Raw genomic sequence first — 19,520 nt, 5'->3', positions numbered from 1 at the left:
ATTGGGTAGGAGTCTGGCTCAGTTTTCCCCGGACACTAGAGCAGAGCTAAGGTCCCAGTTCACTCCATGGCTACCTTCATACTCCCTGAGGCCCCCAGAGCAGATACTTGTGGGTAGTGGCTGAGGGCTGAGGCACTGATTGCAAACGTGCAAGGCTGGAGCAGGGAGGAGAGGGAAGGGAGGTTTGTTTTGGCTTTGGGAAATCCAAGGACTGGGTGCTGTCAAGGAAGCTGGGCCTTGGATCACACTACCCAGCTACTGAGACAAGACCTGACAGACAGCAACCTTTCCATGCCACAGTAGCCCGGATCGCAGACTGTGTCCAGTGATAAAGAGGAGTTTCTTCAAGCTTCTCCAAGGCATCTTCCAAGCTTTGCCTTATTCCTTGGCCAGAACTGCCCAGTTCTAACCTCCTACCCTCCACTTAAGAAGCAGAGAGCAAGGGAAATTAATTCAACCAGGAAAAATGTAAAGTGTGTGTGTGTGAGTATGTGTTTGTATGTGTATGTATTGATTTTCAATGAATGGTGGTGATGGATAATGAAGAAGGAAACTGAGAAGCTGGGCTGGAAAGTTAAGTTGGACCCACACTGTGAAGGGCCTTGTATGCATACCATAGAGTTCTCACTTTGACTTGAAGGCTATGAGATTCACCTGTATCTTGCTAAACTGTGTAAGATGGGTTGGAATAGACAGGGTTCAGAAGCAGGGGGATGAATTAGAAAGGTTTTACATAATAAAGGCGGAGGGATTGATATAATGACATTGAGGGAGGGAGGGTGTGTCAGATAAGAGGAAAGACCCCACTAGACTAGTTCAAAAAGCGAAGTCACACACAGGGGTGAAAGGGCAGATAAGTCGAGATGGGGCTAGCTAGCTGCCGAGACTTCGGTGACCTGGGAGCTGGGTGGCACCATTCACTGAGCTCAGGACCAGAGCCAAGGCACAGGTTTGCAAGGGGTCTTATCTGGGGCAAGATGAGTGTGAGCCTCATAGTCTACTCTGATGGAAATGTTAAGCAGGTGGTAGTTTATATGGCTGGATTTCAGGGCAAAAGCTTAGAGCAGAGAGGTCAGGAAGAAGTTGGGCCTGAAGTGATATGAGATCAGTAGGGAGAGAGGGTGGAGGAAGGAGTGTGCCTTTGACTACCACAGAGCGATGACAACAGCACTAAATGATTCTCTTTCCATGTCTGGAATGCATCTGGCTTCCATGTCCCATCCCAGCCAGGATAATTTGTTAGTGACTGTCACGTGAACCTTGAGAGATCTGGTGGCAGATTTGGTTCTATACTTTGTCCCAATGGTTAAGACAGTTCCCTGTCACCGTATTTCCCCACTCCCAGGACACCAGAACAGCTTTCCCCAATTTTCTTTGATTAAGAATAAAATCACTTAGGGAAAAAAGACTTGTGTTTTTTGAAACAGATCTTGGAAATTTTGATTATCTGGGGCTTGGAATAAGTCCTGGGGTGGGGGTAATGGGGTTTACAACCAATTATATCAGGGAAATTTGAGAAATACCACACAGACCTAAATATAAACCTGTCTTAAAATCTAGTCCCAGATCAGTCCATGCTTCTGGCTCTAAATCAGATTATAGTAGGTCTTACAGTCAACCACATACTGAAACTCTGACTCTGGACCTAAAACTAAAAGACCTAGGATAGCAGTGGAAGATTTCTGCACACCTGTCTATCCTGATGGGGAAGGGCTAAGAGCAGTAGCGTGGTCAACAATGTGGGCTTTAAAAATAAAGGACTCTTAAATGTTTTATGAATGAGCATGTACACATTGAGACTAATAACACTAGAATTGTTTTGTACAGCACTGGGGCCTTGGGGAACAGGATAAGATTTGGGGTATTCAGGAAGGTGTGTATAAGGAGAATTAAAGTAGAGGGATGCTGGGGTTCAGAATTGCTAGAAATATTTAGTCCTCTTTGCTACTGTTACTGTTCCAATGTCTTTCCCTTAGGAGCCCTTTCTCTTTTCTGAGATATGACTGAATATTTCTTTTTTTTCCCTTTCCTAGACTCTGGATTTGGGATGCAGAAGTTACAGCTCTTGGGGCCTGTCATGGCCACTCCAAATGGAACTCTGGTCCACCCAGGCTATTTCTTACTGGTGGGCATCCCTGGCCTGGGACCTAACATACACTTTTGGTTGGCTTTCCCACTGTGTTTTATGTATGCCTTGGCCACTCTGGGCAACCTGGCCATTGTCCTCATCATTCACGTAGAGAGGCATCTGCATGAGCCCATGTACTTCTTCCTGGCTATGCTCTCCACCATTGACCTGGTCCTCTCCTCTGTTACTATGCCCAGGATGGCCAGCCTTTTCCTGATGGGGATCCAGGAGATTGAGTTCAATGCTTGTCTGGCTCAGATGTTCCTTATCCATGCTCTGTCAGCCATGGAGTCAGCTGTCCTGCTGGCTATGGCCTTTGACCGCTTTGTGGCCATATGCCACCCATTGCACCATGCTTCTGTGCTCACCAGGCCTGTTGTAGTCAAGATTGGACTAGCTGCCCTGAGCAGGGGATTTATATTCTTCTTCCCATTGCCCTTCATCCTGAAGCGGTTGTCATACTGCCGAACACATACTGTCACACACTCCTTCTGTCTGCACCAAGATATTATGAAGCTGTCCTGTACCGACACCACAGTCAATGTAGTTTATGGACTCTTTATCATCCTCTCAGTCATGGGTGTGGACTCCCTCTTCATTGGATTCTCCTACATCCTTATCCTGCAGGCTGTGTTGGAGCTTTCCTCTCGAGGGGCAGCACTTAAGGCTTTCAATACCTGCGTCTCCCATCTCTGTGCTGTCCTGGTCTTTTATGTGCCCCTCATTGGGCTCTCGGTTGTACACAGACTGGGTGGTCCCACCTCCCTGCTTCATGTGGTCATGGCTAATGTCTATCTACTGCTACCACCTGTAGTCAACCCCATTGTCTATGGAGCCAAGACCAAGGAGATCAGTTCAAGGGTCATTCATATGTTCTCAGGAGGTGACAGGTGAGAAGGATACCCACCCCAGTGTCCTCAATTTTACCAAAGAGGAGAGGATGAGCGTCTGTCCAATGTCATGGTGATTGGAACATCCAACCTATTGGGCTGTCTGCTTTCTGTTGTCTAAATAAATCTTTTATTTCTGTCCCCAGGAATGATTCAGTACAGAATTTATGACCTTGTCTACACAGGCCATCCTGGAGAATGACTGCTATAATCCCTCTCTTAGGATGGCCTTGTCTTCTTCCTCCTTCCTAACTAGAAAATATACACAGTTTTGACATAAGAAGGCTATAAATGCCACATCTTATGATTCACTGATGTATGATTTTTAATTATGCTTGCTCCCATGTGTCTCTGAATCTGTGTTGGCTATAAACTTTATTGCTTATGCCCCAAAGTGGTTACATAGTTGTAAATAAAGGCTAATGAAGGTGTTTGGTGTAATAATTGGAGGGAGCCTGTAACAGGGGAGGATGTAGTCGACATGAAGTGTTTACATTTCTTTATGCATGTGAGTATGTTTTTGTGTAATCTGCCAATGTCTATCACTGTAACTATGTGAGGAGTAATGGTTGTGGATGTAAGTGGTATATTTATATGGGTATATGTGTGTGTATGTGCATGAGACAGAGAGAATGAATGAATGAATGAGAGTGGAACATGTGCCAGCTGTGTCCAGGTGAGTGTGGTACCTGTACTGTGGTACATATATGTTTTATAAGTTCTGTTTCTGATTATACCTTTACTCTGTTTTCATGATATCTGAGTTAGTATGTGATAGGCCTCTATGGGAGAATATTTCTATGTGCATCTGTTTGTTGGGCAGTGTTTTTATGTGTATCTGGTGAGAATGCGCCCTGTGATTTAGAAATCTAAATCTTTCCTTTTAGATTAGATGCATGTAGAATGTGGTGCACACATGTGTGGACTGTGTAATATTGGGAGGGTTTCACCTTTCAGCATGTGTGATGTTTATGTTTGGGTATATGTCTATCGTGAAAACTATTTTTGATATCAAATTTTTCGTGTGCTGCTACATAGGCCTTTAGACAGATGTGGGTGGAATGTAATGTCTGAAGTATGTGGCTATGTGTGATTTGTTTGTGATGATTGTATCTTTGGGTTTGTGTCTCATGCTTATGTTTTAGGGCCCTTTCCTTTGTGTAACAGGTATGTTTTGTGGCACAAGACTGAGTATAAGTTTTGTATTCATGAGCATTGCTTGATGTATGATGTCTGTATGGGTGGAGGCAGGGGATTAAATAAGTCTAATCATAAGAAGCAAGAATAATTTTCAATGTTGAGAGATAAACCTCCAAGAAACCTAAATTCTTGGTCTGGGCTCAACCAGAGGTTATTCTGCTGTGATAGATTTTACATGATGGTGGTCTGTTTATTCTTTATCATAGAACTTACATATCCATGTGACAGTTGTCTGTCTCTCCTGAGGGTGGAGCCCATGCCTTATGCTTGTTTTCAGAGCCTGGATCCAAAGTGTTGGATGTTCAGCTGGGGCTGCTCAGCAAGTAAAAGGCAGAATGGGTTCTGGTTCACTTTAAATAAACAGATTCACTCTTGTTTCCCTATCAACCCTCATTTCTTGTTCCTCTCTCTCTAAATTATTTTCCTTAATTTGACCTGTGTTACATGAGGTCTAAACAGTACTTTCCCCAGCTATTAATAATCAGCTAAGATCTATAAATAACATTATATTTTAGATCATGTTTCTACTCCCATTTTAGTTAAGCAAACCAAAGCTCTAAGAAGTTAAGTGACTACTTAAGGTTGAAGAGCTGAAACCAGGACAGTGACTCAATGCCAATTTTTTTCTTCACTTGAACCTCAGATCTGAACATTTTGTTAATATGTACTAAAAGGTACAAAAGCTTTGATTGGTGGGGCTACCTGAGGACCATGCCCTCATGGTGTACCCCATTTCCCTATGATATCTCTACCTAGCTTGGCTCAGGAAAGAATCTTTTGAGACTTTATTTATTTAAAGGATGGCACTTAGCCTCCCACAGCCATCTTTCTTAGGGCAGATAATTCTTCAAGTAATACTCATAATTTTTTTTGTTCTGATCTTAAGAGGCAAAGGGGATCTACATCTTCTCCCTACAACCTTACCCCTTCCAAGCCCATCAGTTAGAGTACATAATAGTGCATTTAGTCTTGGAAAAATATTTCTGACAAGTTTTAGAGACCAAATGAGAGACCTGTGTTCTATAGAGGCTCTGGTTTATTACATTCATCTCAGAGCACAGAATTAAGGTTACCTCAAAATTTAAGGTTACCTCTAATCTTTCAAAGTGATTCTTTCCCTAGCTTTAGAAAGCCTGCTTACAGGCATATACTGATCAGTACTTGGCTGAATTCTTGAGGAAGATCTACTTATATCTAGTATTCCCTCTCTGTGTGTGTCTCTCATCTCTAATACTTTACCTTCAAAATATAACTAGGTTAGTCTTCCTGAATCTTTAATTTATCACCTCAACTCAGGGAGCCCTCTAGCTTCTGCCTGGATTCATTTTGCCTTTGCTGCAGCACAGAAACTTTTTCCAGGCAGCAAGCTGGCAAACTATGGATCACATTTGTTTACCTTGTCTTATTTCTCACTGTCCTTCACTGACTGATGCCTAGTATCTTGAAAATTATTTTATATAGGTAATCTACTGTTTCATTTCTTCAGGTTGATATTACTTCCTATTATTCCATCTTGGATGGAAACAGAAGTCCTTAGGGCACTTTGAAAAAGCCTTTTTATCTTCTAAGCTTATGGGAGGATCAACGGAGACAACAGAGATGTCTAAGGCGGTGGCAGAAAGTGTCAGGCTGCAAGATCCACAGGGAGCAGGAGCTCTTGTAATCAGTAATTTTGATGTGGTTTGAGTTAGAATGGCCTTGTTTGACACTGTCTTTTTTATTGAGTTAGCATGCCTTATGTTGTGAACTCATAACTATGATACCGGTGAGTTAAACCAAGTAAAAACCATGATGCTTTCTTTATCGCAGACATAATTTTAACTTATTTCAAAATTTAAGGTATTCAGTTTCACATTCAAATGGTTCTCTGTCTAAAAATTCTCTTACTATTTTTGCCTTTAAGAGAGACACCAGATGGCGTTGGTCTTATATGGCTGGTGTTGGGGGTAGGGAAGGTTAAAGAGAAAACGTCCTTCTTCCTCAGCCAGAAATTTAGTAAACTAAGGCGGGGGAATGGGAGTCCTTGGGTACCCCTGTAATGAGCTGGCCAGACACAAGAGCCAAGCTTTGGAGACAAAGAAGCCCTAGGACTTTGGGAAGGGAGGTTAGGTCCATTAGGTTCAGCGTCCATCAAAGGAAAGGCAGGGGAGAGAGAAAGCTTCAGGATGGGAGAAAGCTGACATTTAATCATGAGGTCCCTTTAAAAATTTACGTTGTCGTTCCTCTGACTGAGTGTGATAAGATTATGAAGAAATTTGGAAAAAGGTCATCAGAAAGACTACGGAAAAAATGGGTTTCATTAGCTTTTTCTTACTCTAACTTTTCATTGTGAACTAACATATATGCCAGCTCTCAAAGGCCCATTTGAGAACTCTAGAGACCCACATTATCCACTGCTCCTCCTTTCCCATACTACTAGGTAGAATGTGGACACTAAGAAGAAAATCTTTATAGAATGTGGACACTGAGAAGAAAATCCAAAATCACAGTTGGCTTGTGAGGGGTATCTGCTGATGAACTCTGGACAAAATCCTGCATGCCCAGAAGGGAGGAGCAGGAAGGAGGAGGGCAGACTGAGAATAAATAACCCCTGCCAGTGAGACCTCAAAGAGGAAGTGGAGACAGAGAGGGCTGGGCTTTAGCACAGCCTGCTAGACTTCTTTTGGAAGAGTGCTGGGAAGAACACACTCCTGCAGGACAACTGAGGTGAGTGCAGGAGACCAGGGGGTATATCAGAGCATGTAGGTTCCTCTAGCTAGGGATCTTCCAGCAGGATTGCTGAGAGAATGAGAAACCAGGCTGTGAAGAATCAGTGTACAGGGTGGGGCTGGGGGATGTGGAGGAAGCCTTCCATCCAAAGGATGACAGTTTTAGTAACTTCTATGTTTGTGTGTGAAGGGGAGCATTGGGTGTTCCATGTTGCCTAAGGATAGTTTTCAAGCAATTTTTCAATGACCAGTGTACAGGAACAGCCATCTAAAGCCTGGCAGGGGCATGCACAAATATGAAAGAGACAGAGAACACAATTTGTTGGGGTTAGATTTGGGTTGGATTGGGGTTGGATTGGTTTAAATGTGTAGACAGGGCCAACCCTGGTGTTGTTAGTGTGGCTGAAGCTCAGTCTATGATTGAAGATCAGGCTTTGGGTAGGGTTATCTTGCCGCCTCTGAGCAGGGTAGATAGATGCCCATCCTATACTTTGCATCAGGAGTTAGGCTGTAGTTGAGATTGGGATTTAGTGACCTGCTGGGGCTTCAAGCCTCTTTAGTATAAGCCTAGTATCAGGGTTCAGTCTTCAGCCTATTTTTTTTTGTCTTTCCTGGTACTGGGGATGAACTCGGGACCTTGTGCTTGACAGGCAGGCCCCGGAACCACCGAACTAAATCCCCGGCCCTCTTCAGCCTATTTAAAAGTGGCTTAAGGTCTACCCTGCAGTCACCTCTGGCTTTGTACTCTTTTTCCCAGCCATCTAAAGTACTTGCAGCTTTCCAAACAAGGTCTCTTCTCTTTCGCTTTGGGTCTTTGCCTTTGCCGGAGGGCACTTTCAAAAATAAATTAGATCAAGTCCATTGCTTAAATTCCTCCATTCATTCAGAATTAAGCCAAAGCTCTTTGCCATGCCTCACAGACCCCTGTCATCTGACCTAGTCCTTGCCTTCCTCTGCCCTAATCTTAAAGTCTTCAGTGTTCGGGCCACCTTGACCTTTCTATTCCATGAACTACCAGACTCAGTCTTGCTGAAAGACATTTTCCTTGTGTGGTCTCCCGGAATGCCTGGGATGCTCTTTCCTCAAATCTTAGAGGGGCTGGCATTTTCTCATCACACAGCTCTCAGCTCACATGTAACCTCCTCAGAGGCTTTCTTTGGCCCTCACCTCAACTCCACCTTTACCTGAAATTTTCTTGCCCATTTCTTTTTTTGTTGTTGCCTTCTTAGTATGTGAGTTGCAAGAGAGCAGTGATCTTTCCTATTTTGTCCAGTGTTTGATCTCCAGTTTTCATACTCAATTTGTGTTTTGCTATCTGTGTGCTGCTGTCTCTACACTCACCTAACTCCCTGGTTAACTGAAACTGGTTCTAAAAGCATGACTCAGTATCATCTTTTTAGGGAAGCCCTCTGAACCTAAAACTTTTGTAAGCTATTGCTGTCTTTGCTTCTGAGATCTTGGTGCTTGCCTTGTCCTAGTACTTACCCCGATGTGCTGTGATGGTTGAGTGTTTGTCTCAATTTCTCCCACAGAGGGGTGGACCTGTATCTTTGTTTACTCTCTTCTTCAGTAACTTCAACACTTAGTGTACAGAGTGGCACAGAGGAGCCAGCCAGTCAATAATTGTTGAAAAAAAATCAATGTATTGATCAAAGTTCCATGTCAGTCACTTCCCTTTTCTTGCATTTATCAACAGGCGGGCACACACCACACTAGCTCTGGACACTGACATATAAGTAGGCCAAGCTTTGCAAGCCCCTAGAACACTTAACTGGTCCCACTTAAGAAGGGGTGGTGATGGTGGGGACCTGAACCCTAGATGTCTACATAAAGTGGTATAAGGGGACCAGTCTGACTTGAGTGAATAAGGTAGGGTGAGAGCTTCACAGTCATTTTCAGGTTAGAAATTGTACTCTCATCTTTCCATTATTAGCTTAGCAATAAAAAAAGATTGGCCAATATTCTGCAAAGGTTCATCTGCATCATCAGATTCAAGCAAGGTATGGGACACAGTGGATGAAGATAATTTGGGTGATTCTTGGGAATACTACCCTCGTGAAGTCTAAGGACAATTTCTTCCTCTCCAAGAATCAGGTGTCTGTCAAGCTCCTTCAGTCTTTTACAGCCACAGCATTGTCCTTGAGGTCAGTCTTGCCTCTTTGGGTCTGGCAGCAAGAGCCAGAGGCTCCCAAGTCTGTCTGAGATTACCTTCAAGAGTATTCTCCTTCAAATATCCCCACAGAGGCTGAAGCAGCACCACAGGTCTTCAGCCCATTACTCTGAGCATGGAACATAATGAGTGTTTAGCTAGATGATGACAGAAATCACAAATGCCCTCCTTTTCCTTCTTTTATCCTTTTCACACTGCACCTAAGTGGGGAGAGCCAGTCAGGTGTCCTGAGCTATAGAATGTTCCTTTCACTCATGAGCCCTTTATTTTGGATATCTTGGAAATTAACATGAACCTTGTCCTTATAAAGTATTTTACTCATCTTATAAAGACTGGGAGAGAGGCAAGTTAGTAGCCTGGAATACTGGAAAATCAAGCATTTGGCATTTAGGGCTCTAACTAAACATCGATGTCTTTATCTACCAAATGGGATGAATACTATTTGACAGATTGATGAGAGACTTTAATTAGAAGGAGGTAGAGGACAAAGCATTTTCATCACCACTGAGGGGCCTGCCAGTATCACAGCTAGGGGAGTTGGGGCTGGAAGAGAAGGAGGGTGCCTCAAGTTCTCATCCAGGAAAGCTCTCTTTACTGTCCTCTTAATTACCCTTCTAAGATTGTTCCTGGGCCAGGTGTCTTACTTACCAAGCACCTGCTCTACCTTGCCGCTGGGTGGTTTTTGTTAGATTCCAGAAAGTACAGTACAGCACAACTAAATCCCAGAATAAGGGAAAGCATGCAGGTCTTGGGGTTGTCTAGGTGAAGTTTCTACTTTACGAATCAATTGTTGAACACTGGGAATGTTATTTAACTTCTTGGAGCCTCAGCTTTTTCCTCTAACGCAGAGGAGACATACAGATCTCCTATCATGCATAATTGTTGCTGGGTTACAGATAATATTTTGGCAGTTGGTACAGTGGCATTTTATAGGCACTCAGTGATCTGTTAATACCATAGAAACAACAAAATAAGTGTTGGGGGTGACTGGCGGGACACAAGAAAGGCTGAAGAGCCCTGGCCCTCTTCTCCATCAGCTTTTCCGTGGGTCTGTGAGAAAGAAGGAATTGAGAGCCGGGGAAGAACGTGGAAATGAGCAGGTAAGGAGCGCAGAGCTGGCACTAGAGGGCAGACTACCGAAGGCCAGAGGGAAAGAAGAGGACTGAGGCCCTCAGGATGAATTTCCACTCTGTATAGTTGGTAGGGCCTGCTCCCCACTTTCCCCAAAAGCCAAGATGTTCTTCATAATTCTCCAGGGAACATTCCAGGGACATGCTAAGACACTTTGGCTTTTTAGAGAAAATGTTAAACACAAAGCTGTTCCTTGGGGATTAGGACAGTGTGTGGGCTCTCTCAAAAAAATAGAAAAAAATATACTTTCTTAGTTTATTTTTCATTAATTGTGTTTTGTTTTTGAAATAGAATGATCTAGTTCCAACTTTCTCCCGAGTGCTAAACCGTCTCTTGAGTATATGTGAATAGTTCTAATTACTAGCAGATGTTGAGGCTGGAAGGCCACCTGGGAGTCATCTCTTCTCTCTCCTGTCTACTGGGGAGACTGTGGTGGTCTGGGGTGCCTCAGGGTTGACAGTCTGAAGAATGATATTTGCGCCTTCTGTCTGGCTTCCTGCCCGTGCCTTCATTCCTTTTCTGCTGACATTTTATCTCTAGCCATAGCTGCCCAAGCACCTCCCAGGCAGGCCAGCTGGCTTCCCCTTTTTGATTTCTGGCATCTTTTATATCAGTACCCAGCCTTGCCATTGTGAAGATTTATTGCTATAGGTACGTGTGTATGTGTGTGTGCGTGTGTGTGTGTGTGTGTGTGCGTGCACGAGTGAGTAGAACAGGTGTGTATAGGAATTAAGTGATTGAGGTGATTGCGAGAAATAAATTTTTGGAAGCTTCATACATTTTCATAGACCTTGTTCCCCGCTTTTATGGAAAATGCACTGTGATTATTTTTACAATGCCTTTTGACGTTCTTTATCTCATATAATTTCACCGCAGTGCTAAGAGGTTGTTATTCTTCCCTGCATTATTTAAGCCATGATTTGCACTCCTAGCCCCAGGATTCTGCTCACCACATCAGTCTACGCTCAGAGGCAGTAAAGCTGCACATGGTAACCCATGACCCCTTCCCAGTATGTGTGTTTCCCAACACAGCATACTTTTGATCGCGGGGAAGCCTGCACTAGCAGGTATGTTCATGTGAAATTGCTAGATGGCAAGGGCATCTGGCCCTCGGAAGCATCAGAGCCTTCTTGCTGATGTCTCCAGGTTAGGGACCCCAGGTCTCCCTTCTTTTCAGCCCAACTGTGCTGTACAACCTCTGCATTTCTGCTGCAGTTGCCCTCTTTTCTATATACCCTCTCAGGCCCTCTGGCTTCCTGGGTGAAAAAAGGCTCTTCTCTTTGACCCTGAAAATTCTTGTTCTGAACTTAAGATTACCCTGAACTGACCTTGAAAATATTCTTTCCTCCCTCTCAAAAGTCTCTTAAGTTCAGGAATCTGGCAGTGCTACCTACCTCTTGGCTGTGTTATCCTCATTAGATACTCATGGAGGGATTCTTCTATTGATAAAGTTTATTTTCATCTTCAGCAAACACCAATTTAACATGAATTAATGAATATAATAGGATCTTTGGCATTAAGGAGTTCATGATTCAGCAGAAATAAATATAATGATAATTACACTTATTACTATTAGGGTAAATATATAAAATGAGACCTAAGTAAAATACTTTGGGAGCACAGAGCAGGAAACATTTAATTATACCCAAGGGAAAGCTTAGGAAAGTAGTATAGGATAGAGAAAGTAAGCCAGGATATGAAAAATGAGTGTGGGGGGAAGTAAAGGAGGGAGATCCGGTATGACAGAGGGATGAGAAATAAACAAGACAAAAAGACACAGTTATGGATATCAGTGCTACATTTATGAGGCAGCATGTATTCCAGTGTGGCTGGGGCACAGGGCCATGGTGAGGAAGGTGAGGAGAGACCTAGGGTCATAGCACATTCAGAAAGGATAGTCATGTTAGCCGTGTTCTCAGAATTGTAATCTTCATTCTAGAATCCATTTAGTTTTCAAGAGTATTTTTAAAAACAATAGGCAGTGGTCTGACTTTATCCGGTTAGGTTGCTGGATTTGTGCTGAAGGAAAAGTTTTTAGTAGAGGCCTAACCTGATAGAATCCTGGTCTAGCTTATGTAACTGGTGACTACCATAAAAAGAAAAAAATAAAATCTGGAGGAAAACAGTCAATAACAACAAGAATTATTTTTCATACTTAGTATATGTGAGAAGTTGTGTTAAAAGTTTTGCCCTCATTATCTCATTTAATCCTTACATTGGCCCTATCAGGCCGGGAGTATTAGCATTTTAAAGATGAAGAAACTCAGGCTTAGCAAGTTAAATGATTTGCCCTGTATTGCACAGCTAAGGATTGGGATTTGAATTCAGGATTAATTTCAAGGCTCATTCTCCTATTAGCTACACAATGATTATGATGTACTTTACAGACAGCCAGGTGGACCTTTTTAGTAAGACGTTAGAATTATGAATCTGAATCACAAAGAGAGTTCAAGACTCACTAAACAGACCAGGAACTAGAGTACAGCTGTGTGCCTCTGGTGTACGTGTGTAAATACATTTGAAAACTGCAATGTACCTAATCTGATTAGGTGTACATGAATATTTCCTCACAGAAGCAAGAAAGGATGGGGCAGAAGGGAGTCAGCTAACTCTCTTAACAGAAGGATGCAATCTGAGATAGCCTGAGTCTGATATCCCACTTGAGCAACATCTCCATTTTATAGCTAGATTCAGTTCAGATTCAGCCTGAACCCTGCTATAGCCTGAACCCACCATCTCCGGCTTTGAATTCTAATTGAGTCAGTTCTGATCTCAGGATGAGTGGGGCTCCTAGAAGCAGAGCATGAGAGAGACTCTCATTCAGATGACATAAAAGTGGCCTCCTGTTAACTTGGGGGACTATGTTCCATGTCTCCTAGTGGGTACTTGAAATGGAACCCTATATATACTATGCCTTTTCCTATACATACATAGCTATGATACACTTTCTCTTTTTCACCCAAAGGAAACCTTTAGGACTCCTCTTTGGCATATCCAAATTACCAGCATCATTCCACTTAGAGGCAAGGAGGCTGGCTTTGTGTATCCTTAGGTCGGGCAGTCCTTGGCATCTAGCAAGGACAGTTCTCTCAAGGAGAGCTGTGAGCCCTTAACACTGAACACCCACTGCAGGTGGGAGACAGGTGCTCTGGGTCTGGATGAGATATCAATGGCATCCACTCTGGTTATCATTTTCAATTTTCTGATGTAACCTGAATACTATGGACAAGTGTAAAACTTTGATTAGACATTTGGGCAAGGTTGAAATAGAGAATTAGAATTCAGGATTAAATTCCTGTCGGGATTTTATTGGAATTAGGTTTATCATAATAAAGTTGTTATTATTTTGGGGTTAAGATTTAAGTGGCCATTAGATATTGGGTTAATGTTAAAGTTATGGTTAAGGTTAGAAGTGGGGAGATCAACAGATTAGTGATGAGGTTAGGTTTCAGTGTTAATCTGTGTTAGTGCTAGTATTACTATATTTATATTGGAATTCATTTTAAGATGGTGAAATGATATGATTAGAATTTACTATCAGTATTAAGTACAGGGGAGCTAAAGATACAATAGGAAAAAGGAAGTGATTTTATATCTATTTATTATCTATCTATCTATCTATCTATCTATCTTAAATCAATGTATATTTGGTAAGTAGCCTTTCTTTGAGAAATAACTTAAAATATAATTACAATTTTGTCTTAGTATTTCACTTGTTAACAAGACTGACTGTGCAGGTGGGGTTCTGGGGTTAGTGAATAAGAGTGGGTGAATTTGTATTTGGTGCTTGTGTTAGTGTTAGACTGAGTTTAGATAGGAGCAGAATTTGGATGGGCAATGGAGTTAGAGTTTGGGGAAGAGAATAGAACATCGGGATGAGGGAGTTTGGGATTCTTGAGGACCTGACAATGGCTTATCTTTGCATTCCAGCTGCTACGTGCCTGGCACTGGCCTCAGCCCAGCTCCTTCACTATGGTGGTCCCCACTGGCAATGAATCCAGTGCTACATATTTCATCTTAATAGGCCTCCCAGGGTTGGAAGAGGCTCAGTTCTGGCTGGCCTTTCCATTATGCTCACTCTACCTTATTGCCGTGCTAGGTAACTTGATGATCATCTACATTGTGCGGACTGAACACAGCTTACATGAGCCCATGTATATCTTTCTTTGCATGCTTTCTGGCCTGGACATCCTCATCTCCACTTCGTCCATGCCCAAAATGCTGGCCATCTTCTGGTTCAATTCCACTACCATCCAGTTTGATGCTTGTTTGGTACAGATGTTTGCCATCCATTCCTTATCTGGCATGGAGTCCACAGTGCTGTTGGCCATGGCCTTTGATCGCTATGTGGCCATCTGCCATCCACTACACCACGCCACTGTGCTTACATTGCCTCGTGTTGCCAAGATTGGCATGGCTGCTGTGATACGGGGTGCTGCACTGATGGCTCCCCTGCCTGTCTTCATCAAACAGCTACCCTTCTGCAGCTCCAATGTCCTTTCCCATTCCTACTGCCTACATCAAGATGTCATGAAGCTGGCCTGTGCTGACATCCACGTCAATGTCATTTATGGCCTCATTGTCATCATCTCTGCCATTGGCCTGGATTCCCTTCTCATCTCCTTTTCATATCTGCTTATCCTTAAGACTGTGTTGGGTTTGACACGTGAAGCCCAGGCAAAGGCATTTGGCACTTGTGTTTCCCATGTCTGTGCTGTTTTCATATTCTATGTGCCTTTCATCGGATTGTCTATGGTGCATCGTTTTAGCAAGCGGCGTGACTCTCTCCTGCCTGTCATCATGGCCAACATCTACCTGCTGGTTCCTCCTGTGCTAAACCCCATTGTCTATGGAGTAAAGACAAAGCAGATCCGACAGCGCATCCTTCGTCTTTTCCATGTGACTACACATACGACAGATTCCTACTGAACAACTTTCTTTTCACTCAAAGTCCTCCAATTCAGATTTTTCACATCAATGTTTTGGAAGACAGTATTAAAAAAACAAATCTCCCTTAACAGAATACAACTCAGATCCTTCAAAGATGAAACTGGTTGGGAATTCTCTATGTGGAAGGGGATGGGAGGACCATACAATCCCAATATCCATTTTTTCCATATTATATTCCCCTTAGTTTTTTCTTCCTATGATTATTAAAATTCTGGCATAGTGGTGGCTGGAAGATTTTCATTTTAACATTCAGTCCAGATTGAAGTTGCTTTCTCTGGTGGTCCACAGGGCTCTGAGAAAAGGATAGTGCATCTGAAGGACGTTTGCCAAAGGCCTAAGCATGACAAAAGGAAAATAAATACAAGAATCCAATAAAATTAGGTCATCTGGTTTAAGACTCCAACTTTCTCTTCAGAAGTCCTAATATTTCTGGATCTCATGAAAGAAGATATGCCTGGCTTTTTTTCTTCAAGACAACCTCCACAGAGAAGAAATAATTGCTTTTTCTTGGGGCACTGGGCTCCAAAGAGAAGGTTGCAAATAAAGTCTTAAAAATATCATATTGGCCTGTACTTTGTTCAGAGAATGAAAGATAACACATTTTGTTCTGAAAGTTTCCACAGCCTATGAACTCTCATTTCCTTATTTAATTTTAAAAATCAAATTTTTGATTTAGGCAGAAATATTAGCACCCTCATTGTACAAAGAAGAAATTAATGTTTCATGGGAAACAGTAAATTGCATAGGATCACATAAGCTCAAAAGAATTAAGACTTTTAATATTCAATTTTACAGCATATGACAGGATTGGTAGACCAGTGTGTTAGGTATTTCCAGAGTTTTGCATTTTCTAGATGAAGCATTTAATCACTCATTCTGTGTTGTATTGGGGAGTTTCCTGTCACATGGCTTTAATTCTAATAGCTCTTGTTCTTCCTGATTTGGTTGCCACCATGCCTATATTGTGGAAGCAGGAATAGGTTTGGGGAGTTCTCAAATAGTGATTTATTTGGGAAATATTGTGACTAGCAGTGGAATCAGGGACATCTAAGAGACCCTTTAGGAAGAGAAGTAGCTGAGACCATCCAGCAGCCCATGGAATAATGGCAGGACTTGTTACCACAGACCAGAGAGTCGAAAGCAAGAGGCACCATAGGTTTAAGTAGGGCCAATAGCCCATATGGCTGGACTGCAAGCAAGACTGACGGAAAGTTGGATGGGTAAAAAGTGAAGAGAGTCTACACACAGGCACTGCATGTCCTCACACGTCCCCAGGGCTTTGAGCTGTCCTGCAGAGGAAGGTCATAAAATGAAGGTTGTTCAGCAATGTCAAGTGAAAGAGCAATGAAGACTGCATCCTTGCTGGCTGTACTTAGCATGAGTTTGGCCCTGTGGTCCACCTGGGAGCCCTATAAACCAGGCACAGCACTTTTAGAAGGGTGGTGGGCACCATGGGAATATAAGTACGAGTGGATTAGACAGGAATTGAGATCACCACCCATGGGGAAAGCCCTAACAGACCCAAGGTGAGGCAGGTGAGTGTGAGAGCAGGCAGCATAGTGAAGAGTAGAGCATGTTGCCAATCTGAATTTTCTTGCCATAGCTAGAGGCACAGAGGCCTACCTGGTAGAGAAGCATAGAAACAGCATATGCAATTTCTTGGACTGTGATGGAAGAGATGATGATTGTGGCCAAAATGAAATTGGCTGGGCCCAGGTGAGTGGTGGACAAAAGAACTAGTAGCATAAGATGGGGTCAGTGCAGGCTTCAGTCACTTTGAATTACATGGAGAATTAGTTGATCTCTCAGAAGTGTGCTGACTCTGGAGTTGAAAAAAGAATAAAGAGAGAGAAAAGATGCATTTTCTTCTTAATAGGAAAGCAATATATGATCATTGTAATAAAAAAACTTCATACAATGTGAAAATATAACAGAAATAAAAACATAATAAATATCTCCAATAAAGTTGTTACCTTAAAAGAGTTAAAAAAACATTGTTAGCATTTTGGTGTTTTTGTTTCAGATTTTAAATATGCATCTGTCTGCATGCTTCTGAATGGGCACAAGATGGATATGTGTGTCTGCTTTATATTTGTAATCCTTTTGGAGGTAAAATAGAAGGATAATAAACAGATGAATCAGACCCATTTAAAATGTTTCTAGGGATGTAATCTTTATCCTAGGTTTTAGAAGGACAAAGATTCATGAATTTGGTCCTGACTGACCGAATTGTGTCATGAATCTAAATATACCCACCACAACTACCATAACTGCCACTCCCTTCCTGGTGTTTGGTAGAAATCTCCTAACCTCTAGGCCAGACTTCTGGTGATTTAGTTCATGAATACTCACTGAGATTCCCTGGAGGGGTCTAGAATAAGAACTAGGATGAAGAAAAAAAGTGCTGATCCTTTTAGGAGATGTGATTGCAAAGTTAGGTTGCAAAGTTGAAACCTCCTGCTTTTGGCCCCACTGTGTCAGCCTCTTGGGCCTTTATCAGGTCCTAGGGAAGTCTGAGTAATAAGTTGAGGTTATTTTTCTAGATTTTATCTAGAAATGTTTCATAAACATGTCTTGTGGACTTCATTTTGACTACCAATGCTCTGTCCCAGACACTGCCACAGCCTGCACATACTCTCTTTTTTTGATGGCAGCAAAGATTTTTTTAAAGTTAGGAAAAGAAACAGGCTCTGGAGAGCAAGTTTGTGCCAAGTAAAAGTAGGAAGAGAAGTACACCCTACAGGTTGAGGGTGGGCCACCATGCAAGACAGCGAAGACAGTGGCCCACACTTTTTATCTGGAACATCTTTTGCTTCGGTCCCAAATCCCAAGTAGTTTACAGAAGTTTTGGCAAACGTAACTCTGTGATGGTCTTAATCTGCTCCTTAGAATCCATTAAACATCTTTTATTGTCTCCTAAATAGAGCCCAAACTATTAGAATAACAGCGTATCCTAAAGTAGATTTCCCTTCCCTTTTATATCCGTTTTCGTTCTATTTTCCCAGTATATATCCAGTTTTCAAAAAATGTTATTCTGATATTTTAAAAGACTTATTGTCTCTCGGTGATTTCCTGTACATTTTTTTTGTTTAGTATTGGGGATTAAATTCAGTGGTACTCTTCCACTGAGCTACATGCCTAGTGCTCCCCCCCCCCTCTTTTTTGGTACCAGGGATTGAATTCGGGACCTTGCGCTTGTGAGGCAGGCGGAGGAACCACTGAGCTAAATCCCCAGCCCTAGCCCTTTTTAATTTTTATTTTGAGATAGTTTTGCTAAACCTGTGATCCTTCTGCCCCAACCTCCCCTGTAGCTGGGATTAAAGGTGTGTGAACCATTCTTGGCTTGATGTCATGTAGGTGTAAGCTTTGGTTTGACTGTTTCCTTTGAATTGCCTGTGCTATTTTAATTGTACTAATCACTCATAAATTGAAGCTCTTTGTGAATCGTTAAGCCAAAAAAGTATACATTGTTTGGTGTTTCCAGAGTTTTCATACCACTTTACAACTGGACTATTTCTAGTTCAGAAAAGTTTGAGTGATAACTGAGCCATTGAGCTGTACCTATTCAAGTTAACAAACCATTTTATACCACTCCTTACATTAATTTGCAATAAGCTTGCTGTGTATGAGGAGGGCCATCCCCTTCTGCTGTGTCTGGGTTTCTGGACACAGGTAGACCTGAATTTGGGAAAGGATCACAATTGTACCATTGATTTAAGGTTTTAGTATTGTTGTTCATGGTTTATCATTTAGACACAAAACCCTCCAAGTTCTTGCCTGGAATCTTAGAGCTTTTTACTTTAGACTTGATTCAAAGGAACTGAAGCTGATGCAGAATTAAACTGTGACCCTGCCTTTCATACTCCTAAGGGAGCCAACGGTAATGTAGGGCTTTTAACTCCAAGTGAAAGAAAGTGAAGGATGAGGGTAAGGAAAATCTGGAGATCTGAAATGAGGACATAAAAGACAATTCCTGACAGAGGTTACAGGAAGACTCTATGCTGAGGCTAGTGGCACCATAGCACCTGCCTAATACATTTATTTATTCAATAAACACTTCTGGAAGAAAAGCTATAAGGAAAGGAAATGTATCAGAAAGAGTAGCACTAAGGAAAAGAATGAAACAGAGAACTTGACCATATGGAACTTCTACTTATTATATTTCTCCTTACAATAAGTGCTAGCTTGCTCCCTGACTCCAAAACATTTTTTTATTTATTTCTGCCATTGAAGTTATAGGTCAGAGTGGTAGCAGAGATAAAAAGATTTAACTGATTAGTCTTCCCAGTTCCAGTCTTCTTCATATGTTCAACACAATCCTAGTGTGCAATTCATACTACTAA

General features: G+C 42.2%; 2 protein-coding genes across 3 annotated transcripts; both read left to right on the top strand.

Annotated features, from left to right (window-relative positions):
- Positions 1-1,747: 1,747 nt before the first annotated feature.
- Or51d1 (olfactory receptor family 51 subfamily D member 1) lies at positions 1,748-3,022 on the top strand. The gene has a single exon (XM_004863453.2). The coding sequence runs from the start codon at positions 2,000-2,002 to the stop codon at positions 3,020-3,022; it is 1,023 nt and encodes a 340-aa protein (XP_004863510.2). The 5' UTR covers positions 1,748-1,999.
- A 3,546-nt stretch (positions 3,023-6,568) lies between these two features.
- Positions 6,569-17,658, top strand: Or51e1 (olfactory receptor family 51 subfamily E member 1). Of its 2 annotated transcripts, none has more exons than XM_004863340.4 (2): positions 6,569-6,924; positions 14,158-17,657. In XM_004863340.4, the coding sequence occupies exon 2, from the start codon at positions 14,200-14,202 to the stop codon at positions 15,154-15,156; it is 957 nt and encodes a 318-aa protein (XP_004863397.1). In that variant the 5' UTR covers positions 6,569-6,924; positions 14,158-14,199; the 3' UTR covers positions 15,157-17,657. The 2 variants fall into 2 exon arrangements, with proteins under 2 accessions (XP_004863397.1, XP_087067964.1); XM_087211838.1 differs by lacking the exon at positions 6,569-6,924 and adding an exon at positions 9,359-10,196 and having other exon boundaries at positions 14,158-17,658.
- Positions 17,659-19,520: the final 1,862 nt, after the last annotated feature.

The sequence above is a fragment of the Heterocephalus glaber genome, unplaced genomic scaffold (assembly GCF_053883595.1).
Source record: "Heterocephalus glaber isolate CG9 unplaced genomic scaffold, H.glaber_assembly_v1.0 deba00001428, whole genome shotgun sequence".
Classification (NCBI taxonomy): Eukaryota; Metazoa; Chordata; class Mammalia; order Rodentia; family Bathyergidae; genus Heterocephalus; species Heterocephalus glaber.
This window is presented reverse-complemented; position numbering and strand designations above follow the sequence as displayed.

Coding starts and splice junctions, on each gene's coding strand:
- Or51e1 (XM_087211838.1), top strand. CDS start 14,200: ATGGTGGTCCCCACTGGCAATGAATCCAGTGCTACATATTTCATCTTA.
- Or51d1 (XM_004863453.2), top strand. CDS start 2,000: ATGACTGAATATTTCTTTTTTTTCCCTTTCCTAGACTCTGGATTTGGG.